This window comes from Euprymna scolopes, chromosome 2, assembly GCF_053919585.1.
Source record: "Euprymna scolopes isolate OS-2025 chromosome 2, ASM5391958v1, whole genome shotgun sequence".
Lineage (NCBI taxonomy): Eukaryota > Metazoa > Mollusca > Cephalopoda > Sepiida > Sepiolidae > Euprymna > Euprymna scolopes.
Genome location: NC_136483.1, coordinates 187,573,414 through 187,588,964, shown reverse-complemented (window position 1 = coordinate 187,588,964; position 15,551 = coordinate 187,573,414). Strand labels below are relative to the sequence as shown.

The following is a 15,551-nucleotide window of genomic DNA, read 5'->3' as shown; positions in this document are numbered from 1 at the left end:
CGAAACTATCAGTTCACAAATAATATAATTTCTCTTTTTAAACCGAACAACTCAGCTTGCACTAATATTCGCTTATCAATAATATGTAAACAATATATGTCAGTGATATATATTGTGATATTGAGTTAACGCCCTTATAAAATAGATAAAGAATAGGATATTTTCCGCAAACAACTTCTCATATAAAATTCTAGACCAATCACATATTTCAATCTTCCATTCTTCTTTAAACCTGCCCTGCAGAATACGGGTCGTATTTTTAAGGAATTTCTCAATTTTGCGATATCTTTTATTTATTAATTTGTTTGATGCAAGTATAGAATTGATGCAAAGCAACCACTCTCCCTTCTTAACAATTGGTTTCTAAATAATAACGTTATTATTTCGTCACCGTTTTCCGCATAATTACCTTATGTTTCCTTTGCACAATTAAAATCTATTTATAAAATCTCCAGGCATTTAATAACACTAAATAAATTAAATTAACATGGACTTTTTCTCCCATTATATTGTAAAATAAATATTTTTAGATATTTACGATTGCTTCGAAGCAAATGAAATCTTTATTTTTCTTCTTTCTTTATATCTTGAATGTAAATCGAATATGTTTGGAACATTAAACAATACAATTCGGAAAAAAATAGAGTCGGATTCTCCTAAAATTATATTTATGAATAAATATCAAATATTTACTTTTGTTTCGAAGCAAAATTTTATTTTTATTCTTCAAAAAAAATGTATCTACAGTTTCAGATTTATTATCCTTTTCAGTTTAACATTTTACCATATTTTACACAAGCAAATTACATGTTAGGTGAAAGTACAGAATAGAATACACCAACCTCACCATGTAAACAATATGTTTCTAAAAAATAATATTTTCATTTAAAGACGGACCGTATTCAGCATAATTACCTTCCATTTTCCTTGTAAAAATTATGACATCGCCAGTTCTATTTCGAATAATGAAAGTTTCTACTAAATACTTCATGAGAATGAACACATACATTTATTCAAAATGAATACTTTATAATATTTTTATTTAGTAACCTCCAATACGCCGGCACACGGTTCCTGCTAGTACACACACATATATATATATATATATATATATATATATATATATATATATATATATATATATATATATATATATATATATATACTAGCAGAAACCGTTTGCCGGCGTTGCCCAGGGTAATATTGGAGGTTACTAATCGAGCCAGAGATGTCTCGTGTTGCGGGGTTCGAATCGTTCGGCTGGTGTAATCGTGATATCCTGCACTGAAAAATCCCGAAAGGATGAAACACTAGTGTCTGTAGGTATTTAATCATTATAGTAAAGAAATAATTATATATATATACATATATATATATATATATATATATATATATATATCAAACAGAATCCTCAACAGAAGTGTGGGCTCTATCCCAACTATCATCAATAGACATGAATTAATCTCATCAGCATCAGACAAAGCCAATCTCTTTGCCAAGAACTTTGCAGCTAATTCTACCCTTTACGACTAAGGCCACCAACCCCTAGTATTTCCTTGTGTATCTGAAAACATGCTATGTGACATGAAAATATCTGTACGTGATGTTGTCAAGCTAATCCAAAACTTTGATTCCAGTAAAGCAACTGGCCCTGACGGCATTCCAATTATAGTGCTCAAAAGGCTTCAACCGGAACTAGTGGCAATACTCACAAAGTTATTTAAGCGTTGTATTAAGGAGAAATGCTTCCCAACACCTTGGAAAGTCTCATCAGTATGCCCTGTATTTAAGAACTCAGGTGATCCCTCATCTCCCTCTCAGTACAGACCAATAAGTATCCTATGCATCATGAGTAAGCTGCTGGAATCTGTGCTAAATAAGGAAGTAGTCAACCATCTCAACAAAAATGACCTTCTTACTGGCATGCAATATGGTTTCCGTTCTGCTAAATCTACAGCAGACATGCTTACAGTTATATCTCATAGGATTGGCGAATCCCTCGACGGAGGCTTCTTGATATATCTAAGGCCTTTGATAAGGTATGGCATAAAGGTCTATTTCACAAGATCGCCAATCATGGTATAACTGGAAATGTCTTCTCAACTATTAAATCATTTCTCTCTGATAGGTTCTTAAGAGTAGTAGTTGATGGCAGAAATCAGAGGCTCTCAGTATTAATGCTGGAGTCCCTAAGGGATCCATCCTGGGTCCAACCCTCTTCCTGATCTATATCAATGATCTTCCAAACCACATTCTTAGATCATTCGTAGACATTTATGCTGACGACACTATCACCTATGGTAGCACTTCGAAAATCGTAAACGACCAAGTTCTCTCTCTCTCTCTCTCTCTCTCTCTCTCTCTATCTCTCTCTCTATCTATCTCTATATCTATCTATCTATCTATCTCTATCTCTCTCTATCTCTCCCTCCTCTGATCTTGAGCACGTGGTACAATGGGGACAAAAGCGGCTGGTTACTTTTAATGCTTCTAAAACCAAGCTTCTATCTTTACATGATCAACGCTCTGTTGCCCAGCTGCCATCAATCGAATTGAATGGCTCTCGTCTTGGGAGGCTTCCTGTTTTGACAAGCTTCTGGGCTTGACCTTTACTCCTGACATGAAATGGAACACGTATATCAAATCCATTGCCAAAGTCGCTGGGGAAATGGTGGGATCCTTCTACTGCTTCTGTAGATATCTCACTCCTGATTCAATTCTCTACCTATATAAAAGCCAGGTTCGGCCAACGATGGAGTACTGTTGCCACATTTGGACAGGAGCTGCTAGAAGCAGCTTATCCTATCTTGACAGAGTTCAAAATAAACTTCGTAGCTTAGTGAGGAATGACTGTTTTCTTCCCTGCAACCTCTTTCCCACAGAAGAGATGTAGCGAGCCTGTCCCTGCTTTATCGTTATTTTCATGGCAGGTGCTCATCTGAACTTCAATGTATGGTCCCCCTCGCCAGACTTTCACGAAAAAAAACTCGTCAAGCCAGAACCACTATCAACAATTTCCCACAATCTTTATATGTGCCTACACCTAAATGTAGATTCCATGAACAAAGCTTCTTTCTTAGAACTACTCGTCTGTGGAACTCTATTCCGTTTACCTGCTTTCCAGCTGACTACAATCTGATTGTCTTCAAATCCAACATGAACAAGTTCTTATTGAACCGTCCCCTAAGTAATCCTAGTTATAAAATTCCCACTAATGTTTACTACGCTAAAATCACAATGACTAATACATACCCATTAACCCTTATCCCTTCAATACTGTAAAACCGACACGAAGCTGTTTTGCTTGAAAAGGGCGCATTTACTTCTTATTCTATTTATATCGAGTCTTTGCTTAAAAAAACTAAAGTAATTACGTGTTTACTTTTTTCATATCCCGTCGTGTTAGGTCAGTTGATTAGAGCGTTGGGTTATTATCTAACCGTTTTGGGTTCTAATCGTGGTGAGATGTCTTTTTTTCGATTTTTTAAATTTTAATATTGAAGCAGGGTTATTTAAGCCATTTTCACGTAACATTCGTTTTTCTGTTTCTTTTTTTTTTTACTTCGCTTATTCTTAGGTTTTCATTAACACCCCCACCCACGACCGACCACACACACCCAAAAACACCCGGGTACCCATCGATTTTTTAAATTTTAATATCGAAACAGGTTTATTTAAGCCATTTTTCACGTGTTTTTTTTTGGGGGGGGGAGTATTTTTCAGATTTTTTAAAGCAGTTTTAACGTTCGTTTTTCTGTTTTCTTTTTTGTTTTTGTTTTTTCGATTTTTACATTTAACATCGTTCGTTTGCCTTACGTTAGTTTTTTTGTGTTTTTTGTTTTGATTAACCCCCACCCATTCCCACCGACCGGGTACCCTCCGCTTTATTTTTCAGATAAGTTTTAAGGTTCGTTTTTTTTTGGTTTTCTTTTTTTACTTCGCTTATTCTTAGGTTTTCATTAACACACACACACCCTACCGACCACACACACCTCCAAACACTCTGGCAACGCCGGGTACCTCCCCCCCCCGCTAGTTGTCTATAAAGCGAGGCTCGCTGTTTGTTTGTTTGTTTGTTTGTTTGTAAATAGATAAGCAGCTCAAGCACTGTAAAAGCGGTGGGCGAGTGTCTATTTAAATGGATATTTGATAAGGTCATCTGCACGCACCGATCCCATAGACTGGAGGTTAGATCTGGTTATAGGTTCAATCCCTAGCTAGGGAAAGGTGATGAACTTGACGCACTAATGAAAAAAGATATAATTTTAATAATTATGTCAGCCCCTTTAAGAAACTCGGTTCTTATTGTTGAACACTTTAAAGTTGAAATAGAAAGTCCGTCACCTTAGCTCGCATGTGGATATCATGATGTTATAATCATTAGATCACTATGACCGGATATTACGACATTTAAAAAAATAAATGTTAAAATTTCAACGATGTTTCTCGTATTTGAGATTGGCCGTGAGGTTTGTTCCTTGTCGACAGGGGTGGCTTCGTGGCCGGGTTCGAATCTCCTGGCCGGTAGTAATCGTGTCACCTAGCACTAATAATTGCCGAGAGGATGAAACACTAGTGTCTGTCGGTATTAAAAAATTATTTTTGTGATATATGGCTACTTATTTTGATCTCATAAATTAATATATGAAAATATAATTTTATGCGTAAATTTTAAATATTTACTTCAACAGTGCTCAATACATAGGTAGAGCTACGTAGTAAATTATAAAAATATATATGGCAATTAAGCTACACAGAATATTCCGCGTTTCATTCTCGTGAGAATTCGTCAGGATTAGAATCGAGAGTAAAAAGTGAAGCTCCGGTTTACTTTCAGCAGTCTTGTAAATCTCACTTTGTTTAGTTTGTCCTTTAGTCCTCACATTCCAGGAGTAACGTTTTTTTTCCAAATGGGGGAAGAACTGCTGTTTTCTGGACCAAACTATCCATATAACATATTGTAGACCAACTTTTGATCTTGAGGTAGTATTTTTTAGCTACTTATATTAAGTGACTTCATGTTTTGTCTGTAGATATTAAAAAATCATTATTGTAATAATTATATATATATATATATATATATATATATATATATATATATATATATATCCGTAGACTATTTAAGCAGTACAAGGAGAGTATAAAGTGGATGAGATTGGGTTTATTGTCGAAAGCCTAATCACTCTCATTTCCTCTACTTTTCTCATTTAGGCCTCACATTACATGAGTGATTAGTGAAGTCACTTCAATAATGCTTTTGTTTAACAAAAAGATATTCAAACATAGATTAGCTTTCTGGCGGATAAACGGGGGTTTTTTTCAAGTCGTTTCTATGTATTTGAGATGAGGGGAATCACACTTTAGCAACGGTCATAGATCCCAAAGCAGAAATTAGCAGAGAAGTCCTCGACATTGAAAGCTGGAAATTACAAAATAGAAAATATAATAAATAAAAATATGTTATATAAAACGAAAAAAAATGATCAGAATAAAAATGGAAATTAAGCGATGAGAATTGCAACTCTCTACAGATTAGAGTGAAAACAATATTTTTAAAACCCCATAAAATATATTTACCTTATATATATATATATATATATATATATATATATATATATATATATATATATATATATATATATATATATTTCAGAATGTTAGAGATCATATATAATTATTTCCACAGCTAAACAACGTCGCAGCCAACAAGAGCCATGATAGACAACGAACCGGAAGTCCAGGACTCGAGTTTTGCCCTCATTTGGGCTCAATGGGTCCGGATATGTCTAACTGATGAGCCCAAATGAGGACGAAACTCGAGTCTTAAACTTACGGTTCGTTGCCTGTCATGGCTCTTGTGAGCTGCGATGTTGTTTGGCTGTGGAAATAATTATATATATATATATATATATATATATATATATATATATATATATATATATATATATATATATATATATATATATATATATATATATAATATTTTTTTGGAGAATAATGACCGATATTTTAGTCTTTTTTAAAGTGTTGATTTATTTCATTTACGTTTATATTTTGGCAATGTTTTTTACTAAGGAATCATACTTTATCAAGGCTCAAAGGCCATCGATTGTAAGTACTAAATGAGTGTCAAGTAGACGGGTAGGTAATTATTTTGATCCTGCACGAGATTTCTAAAATCGGTCATTATTTTCTAAACCAGTTAATATGTATATACTTACGCGTTCTATGGGTGTGTCCAGATTGTTGTCTAATGATTTTGAATAATCCATATTCTTGGCCTGAGATTAAGACAAGTCATATAATTGATAGATTTATTACACATACATACACGCACAAACATATATGAGGCGCTGAATGTCATAACTTGGTAAGATCCTTACTGGTAAAGTATCATGTTAGTATATCATTTTATTCCCTATTCCTCTAATACGTGCAAGAATAGTTATGGTCGGATTCAGACCGGACCATGGTTAGAAATCGACTAATGCACATTATACCCACCAAATTAAACTTTAACAGTGTTTTTCTTCGTTTTTTTTTTGTTTTTTTTTGTGGCGCTTACCGAGTTATGACATTCAGCGCCTCATATATATTTACTAGTGAGGGTGTCGGGCGTTGCCCGGGTGTTTTTAGGTGTGTTTGGAAAAAATAAGTGGTAGTAGGCAGGAAGACTCGAACCCTCTACGCGAAGGGGGAAAAGAAAGTGAAAGAAGACATGGAAGTTTACCGCTGCACCATGACGCGAGCGGTAGTGCAGGGTGTTCAAATTTAACGATGAACAAGAAATGAATGAGAATCACGCAGGCGCAGAAATGAAGGTCTGGCTGTAGGCCAGTCAAACTATTCGCTTTCTGTCGTATTTATTTCCCCACGATGTTGGGGAAAACCAGCTCCCGTGAAAAGAGGGGAAATCTTAAATGAATAGCATTTGTCTGATATGAAGGGTTTCCCCCACAGCGTTGATTAAAAAGCACCTGCTTGATAGAAAACAAGAATAAAAACATTTATGATATCAGATCTAGTTTTTTGTGCATCATATCATTATTTTATTTCATTTCATTTCATTTTTTTTATCTATTTATATTATTGAAATGTTCTTCTTACTTAAGCTGTTTATCTTTTTACGCACGACGATGTGTTTCTTGTATCTACAGTTAATACAAATCCATTATTCTACTTATCACTGCCTTTTGGTTATTTATATTTTCATGTATTAATAGTATTATTCAATTTATAATATGTTAATGTTTATTTTAATTTCATTTAAAAATTTAAAAAATATTAAAATTTGAAATATATATATATACAAGTATTATATATATGGAATCACTTAACTCTCATAAATTATTAGCATTATTTTTTGTCACATTTTGTGGCTGGCTGTTTGTATTGCCGATTTTATACTGATAGGCGGATCATAACAAATGATCATAGGCTATTAGCATTTTCTTTTCTCGGGCCTTCAGTACTTTCCGCAAGATTCTAGCGATTCCCAACAAGGTAGTTTTCTGAAACACTCCAACATTGCAATGGATCCCAAGTTTCTCAATGTACTTGTAAAATCGTTGTGTCATACTCTCCAGGGCACCCGTCACAACAAGTACAACTCTACCTTCTTCAACTTCGACAGTCTTTTTTATCTTCCATTTTAAGTTTTGGTAATTTTTTACCTTCTATTTTTCTTGTTCCTCCAGATTCACATCAGTTAATAATGCTATATCAATTGACCTTGAAGTGGTATTTTTTTAGCTCCTTACATCAAGTGACTTGATGTTTTGTCTGTAGATATTAAAAAATTATTATTGTAATAATTATATATATATATATATATATATATATATATATATATATATAACTACTTCATTTACTCACATAAACCTAATATACGAAAGTATAGATTTATGCGTAAACTTTAAGTATTTACTTCAAAAGTGCTCAATACGTAGGTAGAGCTAGTTAGTAATTTATAAAATATATATGGCGGTTAAGCTTAACCGCCATATATATTTTATAAATTACTATATATATATATATATATATATATATATATATATATATATATATATATATATATATATATATACATATATCCGTAGACTATTTAAGCTGTACAAGGAGAGTAGAAAGTGGACAATGTGATTTTTTTCTAACAAAATTAAATCTGGACTCCTCATTTCAACAAAATTATTACATTGGATATTCATATCCAACAACAATTTCACATTATCATTCTCCCCGACCTCTTCTGGAACATGATTGTACAATTTTTCACTGCATTGCAATGCTGTTTTCTTATACATATCCCAATGGACTTTTTTGCAATATTATTATGACGCCTCTTTTTTTTTTTTAGCTAACTTGACGTTGTGTTGTACACTCTCCGCTTAGCTTTCACTGTCGATACAGGAGACTTTCAGCCGTTTTGATACCCCCAAATTCGAAGCTATCTCTTTACAACCCTTTCTTTTCATAAGCTATCATACTTTCATGAATCAGAGTTAATTTTCTGTATGCTGTTTTTGAACCCAGTCGACGACGGGTCCTTTTGCTAGTATATATATATATATATATATATATATATATATATATATATATATATATATATATAGAGAGAGAGAGAGAGAGAGAGAGAGAGAGAATGTTAAAAGTCCACGTATGCTTCTAGGATAGTGATTTAAAGGTTATGAGGGGTTTTTGAAGCATGAAATCTATGTTATTTTTTATATTTGAAGCGGGCCTCCGATACTTTTTTGTGACCAAGAGCAGGGGTCCGCTTGAAATAAAAAAAATAACAATAAAAATATTAAATACAAAAAGTAACATCGTTTTTCATGCTTCAAAAAACCCTCATAACCTTTACATCAATATATATATATATATATATATATATATATATATATATATATATATATATATATATAGGTTTCCTTTAGTATTGGCAGACTATGGATACCCACTGTAATGGTACCAGTGTGTGAATTTTTTGTGGCAAGAGTTGTCCAATCTCAAACCGCACCTCTCCAGAGTCGGCGTTATTAAATACCAGTGGACAGGCGTAGATTCAGGACGACTAGAAATAATGCCTAGATAAACGAAGAGCAGATACAGCGCCAAGAATTTGAAATGTCATCCATCTGGTACTAGCCAGGCTCAACGTTTAATAACTTTGGTGATCTGATGAGAATCGACGGGTCAACGTGATTATGCTAAATGTATACACACACACATACACATATATATATACACACACACACATATATATATATATATATATATATATATATATATAAGTAGATTTTTGGTACAGCAAAATGGAAGGAGAAATTTCAGAGGAAACATAATTTAATTAAATACCAAAAAACAAGAAATGGGCAGGTGAAATTATTAAAATATTCTTAAGGCCTTATCGTCTGACCCTCTAAGAGGAAACGTCAGAATGATAAATTAAAAACTAAGAAACGAATGAGGGAAGAAGGGAATTTTTGGTTTCAGTTGGAAGAACAGTGAAAAAAAAATCTCACTGTTCAGGTGGTTTTAAATCAATGAATATCTCCAACTGATGTTTCAGAATCTTTTGTCTACACAGGCTAGGTCGAGAGTTGTTAATAACTAGCGCCTCAATAATATTGAGATGATAGTTCGACCTCGCACTGTATAAAACAGAAAACCACCCATCGGAATATTGCTCAGAACACGTATTTATACTTAACAGGTGATTCCCAATGGCGGACTCATGAGCTTGGGAGTGCCCGGATGTTCTCGAAACTCTCGTATTTCTAAAATTAAATGTAGAAATACATTGGCAGTTCAACGTGTTTTCCTACAAGATGAAATCCTATTTAATTCCGATACATATAATTCGTTACGTAGTAAACACCTTTTACTTTGGGCCAGTGTTTGGAAAGAACTATCTTTCTTTGATAAACTCCGTTTTTCCAGGTTTTTATCGATTGGCGATAATTTTACCCGTAATAAATGTACTTCTTCTTATGATAAATATTTAAAAAATCTAATTACTAAGAAGTTTGGGATTATAACAAATTTGGATAAACATATATTTAATTATTCTTCTCATGTTTTGTCCAATATAGAAGAATTTGTTTTATCTGCTGGCTTACAAGTTTGCATTCCTCCCCCTTTTGTTGATAAAATTTCAATATTTAGTGAAATTGAATTATTATATACTCAATTAAAACACCATTCGCCTATCTCTACTGATGAATTAACTAGTGTTAAAATTCAGTTGGGCGAATTAGGTCGGAGGTTTTCTGCCACAAATACTAAATCTAGTAATTTTGTTTGGCAGAAAAATCATTTTGAAGCGGCAAAATTAATTAGGTCTAATCCTGACATTTATCTTTCTCGCCCTGATAAAGGATCAGGCGTTGTTATACTTAACAAAACGGATTATATCTCCAAAATGTTACAAATCTTGGACGATAAAAGTAAATTTCTCCGTTTGGGTGATTTAAGCCATGATAATACTTTTCGTATGGAAATAAAAATCCAGAAAAGATTTCTTCAACTTCATAAAAGCGGATTTATTTCTAAGGAAATTTATGATAGAATCCAACCCATCGGCTCTCAAAGGCCTAGAATGTACGGTTTACCCAAGGTCCATAAACCCAACATTCCTTTGCGACCCATTTTATCTATGTTGGGTTCTGCACAACATGAACTTGGTAAATGGCTGGTTGATCTTCTTAAACCTGTGCTTTCTTTTTATTCGGTCCATTGTATCTCTGATTCTTTTCAATTCGTATCTCAGATACAAAAATTATCTTTATCTAAAAATACCGAGTTCTTGGCTTCCTTTGACATTAATAGTCTCTTTACTAATATACCTTTGGATGAAACCATTGGTATTTGTGCTGACTATCTATACCGTGGCCCCTCAAAATCTCCACAATTTCCTGAACGAATTTTCGTTGAACTGATGGAACTTGCTACTAAATCAGTCTCCTTTAGTTTCAACAACATTATGTACCGGCAAATTGACGGGATATCTATGGGTAGCCCTCTTGGTCCTTCGCTAGCCAACATTTTCGTTGGATTTTTGGAAAACGAATTATTTTCCAAAATTACTAAGCCAGCATTCTACACACGCTACGTCGATGATACTTTTGCATGCTTTCCCTCACGGAGTGAAGCTGAACAGTTTCTTCGTCTTCTTTGCAACCTGCATCCATCGTTACAATTTACTATGGAGGTTGAGGACTGTGGCTCTCTCCCATTCCTCGACGTTCGTGTTTCTAAAGTTGGTACTAAGTTTGAGACCTCCGTATATAGAAAACCTACATTTACAGGGCTCTATCTTAATTGGTTTTCTTTTGCCCCTCAGTCTAGAAAAATAAACCTCATTAGCGCTCTTACGCATCGTGCACTTATGATTTGTTCACCAAACCGTCTCGATACGGAACTTGGGGAAATCACTAATATTTTTCTTAGTAATGGATATCCCATTAATATAATAAAATCTACTATTGAACGTAAAATTACTACATTTAATAGTGTTAAACATATCGGTCCATCACGTTGTCCCATTTATTTAAAATTACCATGGTTGGGTCCTGCTGGCCTTCATATTGTTAAAAGGATTTTTTCTGCTACTCAACGCTGTTTTCCAGCTACTATGCTTAGAGTAGTTTACACAACTCGAACCTTTTTCTCTTCTTTTCGTAAAGATGTTTTGCCAACCATTCAAAAGAATTCTGTTGCTAATAAATTTGTTTGTCAGTGTGGAGCTGACTACGTTGGCAAAACATCCCAAAGATTAGAAATGAGAATATCCCAACATATCCCTCTGGATATTCGACTACATCAGGTTTCGAGAACATCCGGGCACTCCCAAGCTCATGAGTCCGCCATTGGGAATCACCTGTTAAGTATAAATACGTGTTCTGAGCAATATTCCGATGGGTGGTTTTCTGTTTTATACAGTGCGAGGTCGAACTATCATCTCAATATTATTGAGGCGCTAGTTATTAACAACTCTCGACCTAGCCTGTGTAGACAAAAGATTCTGAAACATCAGTTGGAGATATTCATTGATTTAAAACCACCTGAACAGTGAGATTTTTTTTTTCACTGTTCTTCCCAAAAATTCCCTTCTTCCCTCATTCGTTTCTTAGTTTTTAATTTATCATTCTGACGTTTCCTCTTAGAGGGTCAGACGATAAGGCCTTAAGGATATTTTAATAATTTCACCTGCCCATTTCTTGTTTTTTGGTATTTAATTAAATTATGTTTCCTCTGAAATATATATATATATATATATATATATATATATATATATATATATATATATATATATATATATATATATGAGCAAACAGTTAATAAAATATGTTAAAAAACACTTTGAAATGAGTTAAAAACACATTTAATCTGAAAAGGAAACACTAGATAAGTGGATAGTCCTTAATCCGCGGAGTTTCGAAGAAATACTCTCCTTCTCATCAGAGGGTAGGAATTAACAAAATGCGGGATCGGATTTTGCATGCAGAAGTATTTGATGAAACAACAAGTAAGTCAAAGATCTTACTTGAAAACAAAATAAGTTAAGCAGAGGGAATATGGTAAAGAAAAAGGTGATTACACATGAATGGATAGTCTGGTGGAAGATAAAAAATCCACTGACGGTAAAATCCAAACGTAAAACTTCAAGAAAGTATATATATACATATATATATATATATATGCATATATATATATATATATATATATATATATATTCCAATAAGTCAAGTGTGTTAAGTTATCAGTCCAATAATTCTAAACAAGCACAAGAGTAATCAACACAAAACTGCACATTTGAAGCATATCAATATCTAACAATAAAATAAATACTGTAAGCCATCTATGACTAATAAGCTTTGAAGTGCAGAACGGATTGTGAATCAAATGATCAATTCCATGGGTAGTATTTCTGTTGTATATTAAGGATCCTACGTGAGTAGCGATTAAGTTAGATAGTGAGAATTTTGACAAGGGTTACACCAAGTGCAAGATGATAACCTAGATCTGTAAAATAGAATCGCTTCTAGAGTTGAATTAAATATGATTGGCAAAGCAACGATAAGGGTCAAACGCGGTAGACAAAACACGTCTCGAACGATATGAGTATATGACTAGTGACGTCACGTTTTCGAGCGAGAGAAAACTGTTTAGATCAATCTCTCGGTGGAAACAATGCGAACAATGGTGTACAAAATGATCACTTCAGCGAATGTTAGTTCGATGTCTATCTGAATCACTCATTTTTTTAAGTTGGAAAGTTACTTTAAGGAATAAAAAAAATATTAAATCCGTTCTCGCCAAATAAAACATTGAGGAAAGCTCAGCGAACGTCCCCTTGTGTCTTTCCAGTATTAAAAGTTTTATCTATCTTAGTTAAACAGACTAAACGAGTGTGGTCACTGATGAAACGCGGCGAAGATGAAAGGAAACAACGATGAAGAGAATAAAAAGACCAGCACGGATAAACCATCATTTATTAGGAAATAAATTCAGAATAATGCCAATTTTCAAAACCGAAAATCACTTCTACTTACAAAAGAATAAAATTCATAACAAAAGTCACTCCCGCGTTGAACAAAGCTTAATAATAACATGCACACAAACTGGGAATGCCAAACATTCACCTTCTAACTCAAATAATTCAACCGAGAGATCTTTTTAAGAATTTAACCGTCCCTTTAAGTGCAATTGTTTGACTGCCTCTTGAGCTTGATTCGCCGGGTATATTTGCCAGTACATGTCTACGTATGCATATGTACACGCACGCACACGAATCAAAACAGGCACATTTAATCATACCCACGCGCTCGCACACGTGCAAATTTTCACTTGTCTCTAATATAACACATCACCTTATATCATTCAAATTTAAATAATAGACTAATAACATTAAGGAAATACTTTGTTTTATTTTTTTTATCTTTTCAGTAATTTTTATCAATTTAGTATTTTATAATATTCATGTATATCGCTCAGGTTTTAATAACAAGTGCTTTTTATTCAATATTGTATAAGATAAATAAAAACAGATTATATAATATCATAAACGAGGGTTTCTAAAACTGGGACTCCTTGAGTGAAGCTGGTGGGCTCCGGAAGCCCCATCTGATAAAGAGGATCAAATTCTATATATGGAATAATTAAAAGCTGCAGACATTTAATGAGGTGCAATGAGTTTCAGGTTAAGTTATGAAAAAAGAAAATAAAATAAATTAACATAAAATTCAGCAATTTTTGATTAACCAGAAACAAAAAATGGTGGAAAATATTATTATTAGTTAGTGTTAAAAGTTGAAATTGGTTTTCATATTTTTTAAAAAATATCTTGTAAGTGCTAAGGGGTTCCATGGTATCATAGACTTTGGGAAACCCTGGCAGAAACTACGAATTAATGAAGACATTACATTTTTTATTATCCTGTAGTGTTGTGTTATATAAATGTATTTTTACTTACGTATATGCATACATCTCTTTCTCTCTCTATGTCGCCTCTCTCTCTCTCTCTCTCTCTCTCTCTCTGTGCCTTTTTCTGTCACTCACTCACTATATCTATATCTATATATATATATATATATATATATATATATATATATATATATATATATATATATGTATGTATATATATATATATATATATATATATATCAGGATGCATATCATAGTGCGTATATTCATGCGTGTGTGTGTGTGTGTATCGTGAGCTGTATCGAAAACTTCGTGCAATTTAATTCACGAACTTATTCGATTGAAGAAAAGTCGATACAAAATGAGACGTTTATTCTCCGTCGGAGTGATGTCCAAAACACGTGTGAAATGTTCGACAAGATACTGAAACGCTGACTCATCTGGCCGACCGAATAATCGATCACTCGCTTCAAATTTCACTAAAATCAGCGTCAAAATTATTGGAAACATTTCAAATAATTTGCGTTTTGATTGATAACGTTATTTATAAACACATTTCATTGACTTATGTCTTTGAATATTTCAGTGCGGTTATAGGGTCGACATTGACATGTTACGTATTTTTTTTTACTTAGGGTTACCGTTTATCAAGACCCGAAAGCCACTCGAAGATAAGAGCTAATGATGTAAAGTGGTAATGTAGTAATCGTTAATCGTTGGGAATAATTTGATTATTTATGGGTTCGGCTCAACAAGAACTTGTGGGCTTTAGATTTGAAGGTTACCATGTTGTATTCAGTCAGAAAGCAGAACAGCGGAACAGTGTTCAACAGGCGAACAGCTCTGGGAAAAAGCTTTGTTCATAGAATATGCGTTTAGATTTAGATACAGATAGAAAGTGGAGGAAATCGTTTATAGTGATTGTAGTTAGTCGAGTGTTTTTTGTGAAAGTTTGGTTAGAGGGAACCATAGATTGGAGTTCAATCCAGCACTTGCCATAAAATAACGATAGAGCAGAGATATGATCAAAACGTCTCTTCGGTTAGAAAGAGGTTACATGGAATAGAAAAAGGCCAACACCTACTAGATTTTGAAGACAGTTTTGAACTCTATCAAGGTTGAGC

At 33.6% G+C, this 15,551-nt stretch overlaps 1 protein-coding gene across 4 annotated transcripts in view; it reads right to left on the bottom strand.

Moving 5' to 3' along the window:
• Positions 1-15,551, bottom strand: part of LOC145299671 (uncharacterized) — a 258,060-nt gene that overhangs the window by 11,368 nt on the left and 231,141 nt on the right. For 2 of the 4 annotated variants that reach the window (XM_080144424.1, XM_080144426.1), the window contains exon 3: positions 6,222-6,281. The exons of the other annotated variants lie outside the window; for them this stretch is intronic. In XM_080144424.1, coding sequence (XP_080000550.1) covers positions 6,222-6,272 — 51 coding nt within the window. In that variant the 5' untranslated portion in view covers positions 6,273-6,281. The remainder of the gene's footprint in view (positions 1-6,221; positions 6,282-15,551) is intronic. 4 annotated transcript variants of the gene reach the window in all.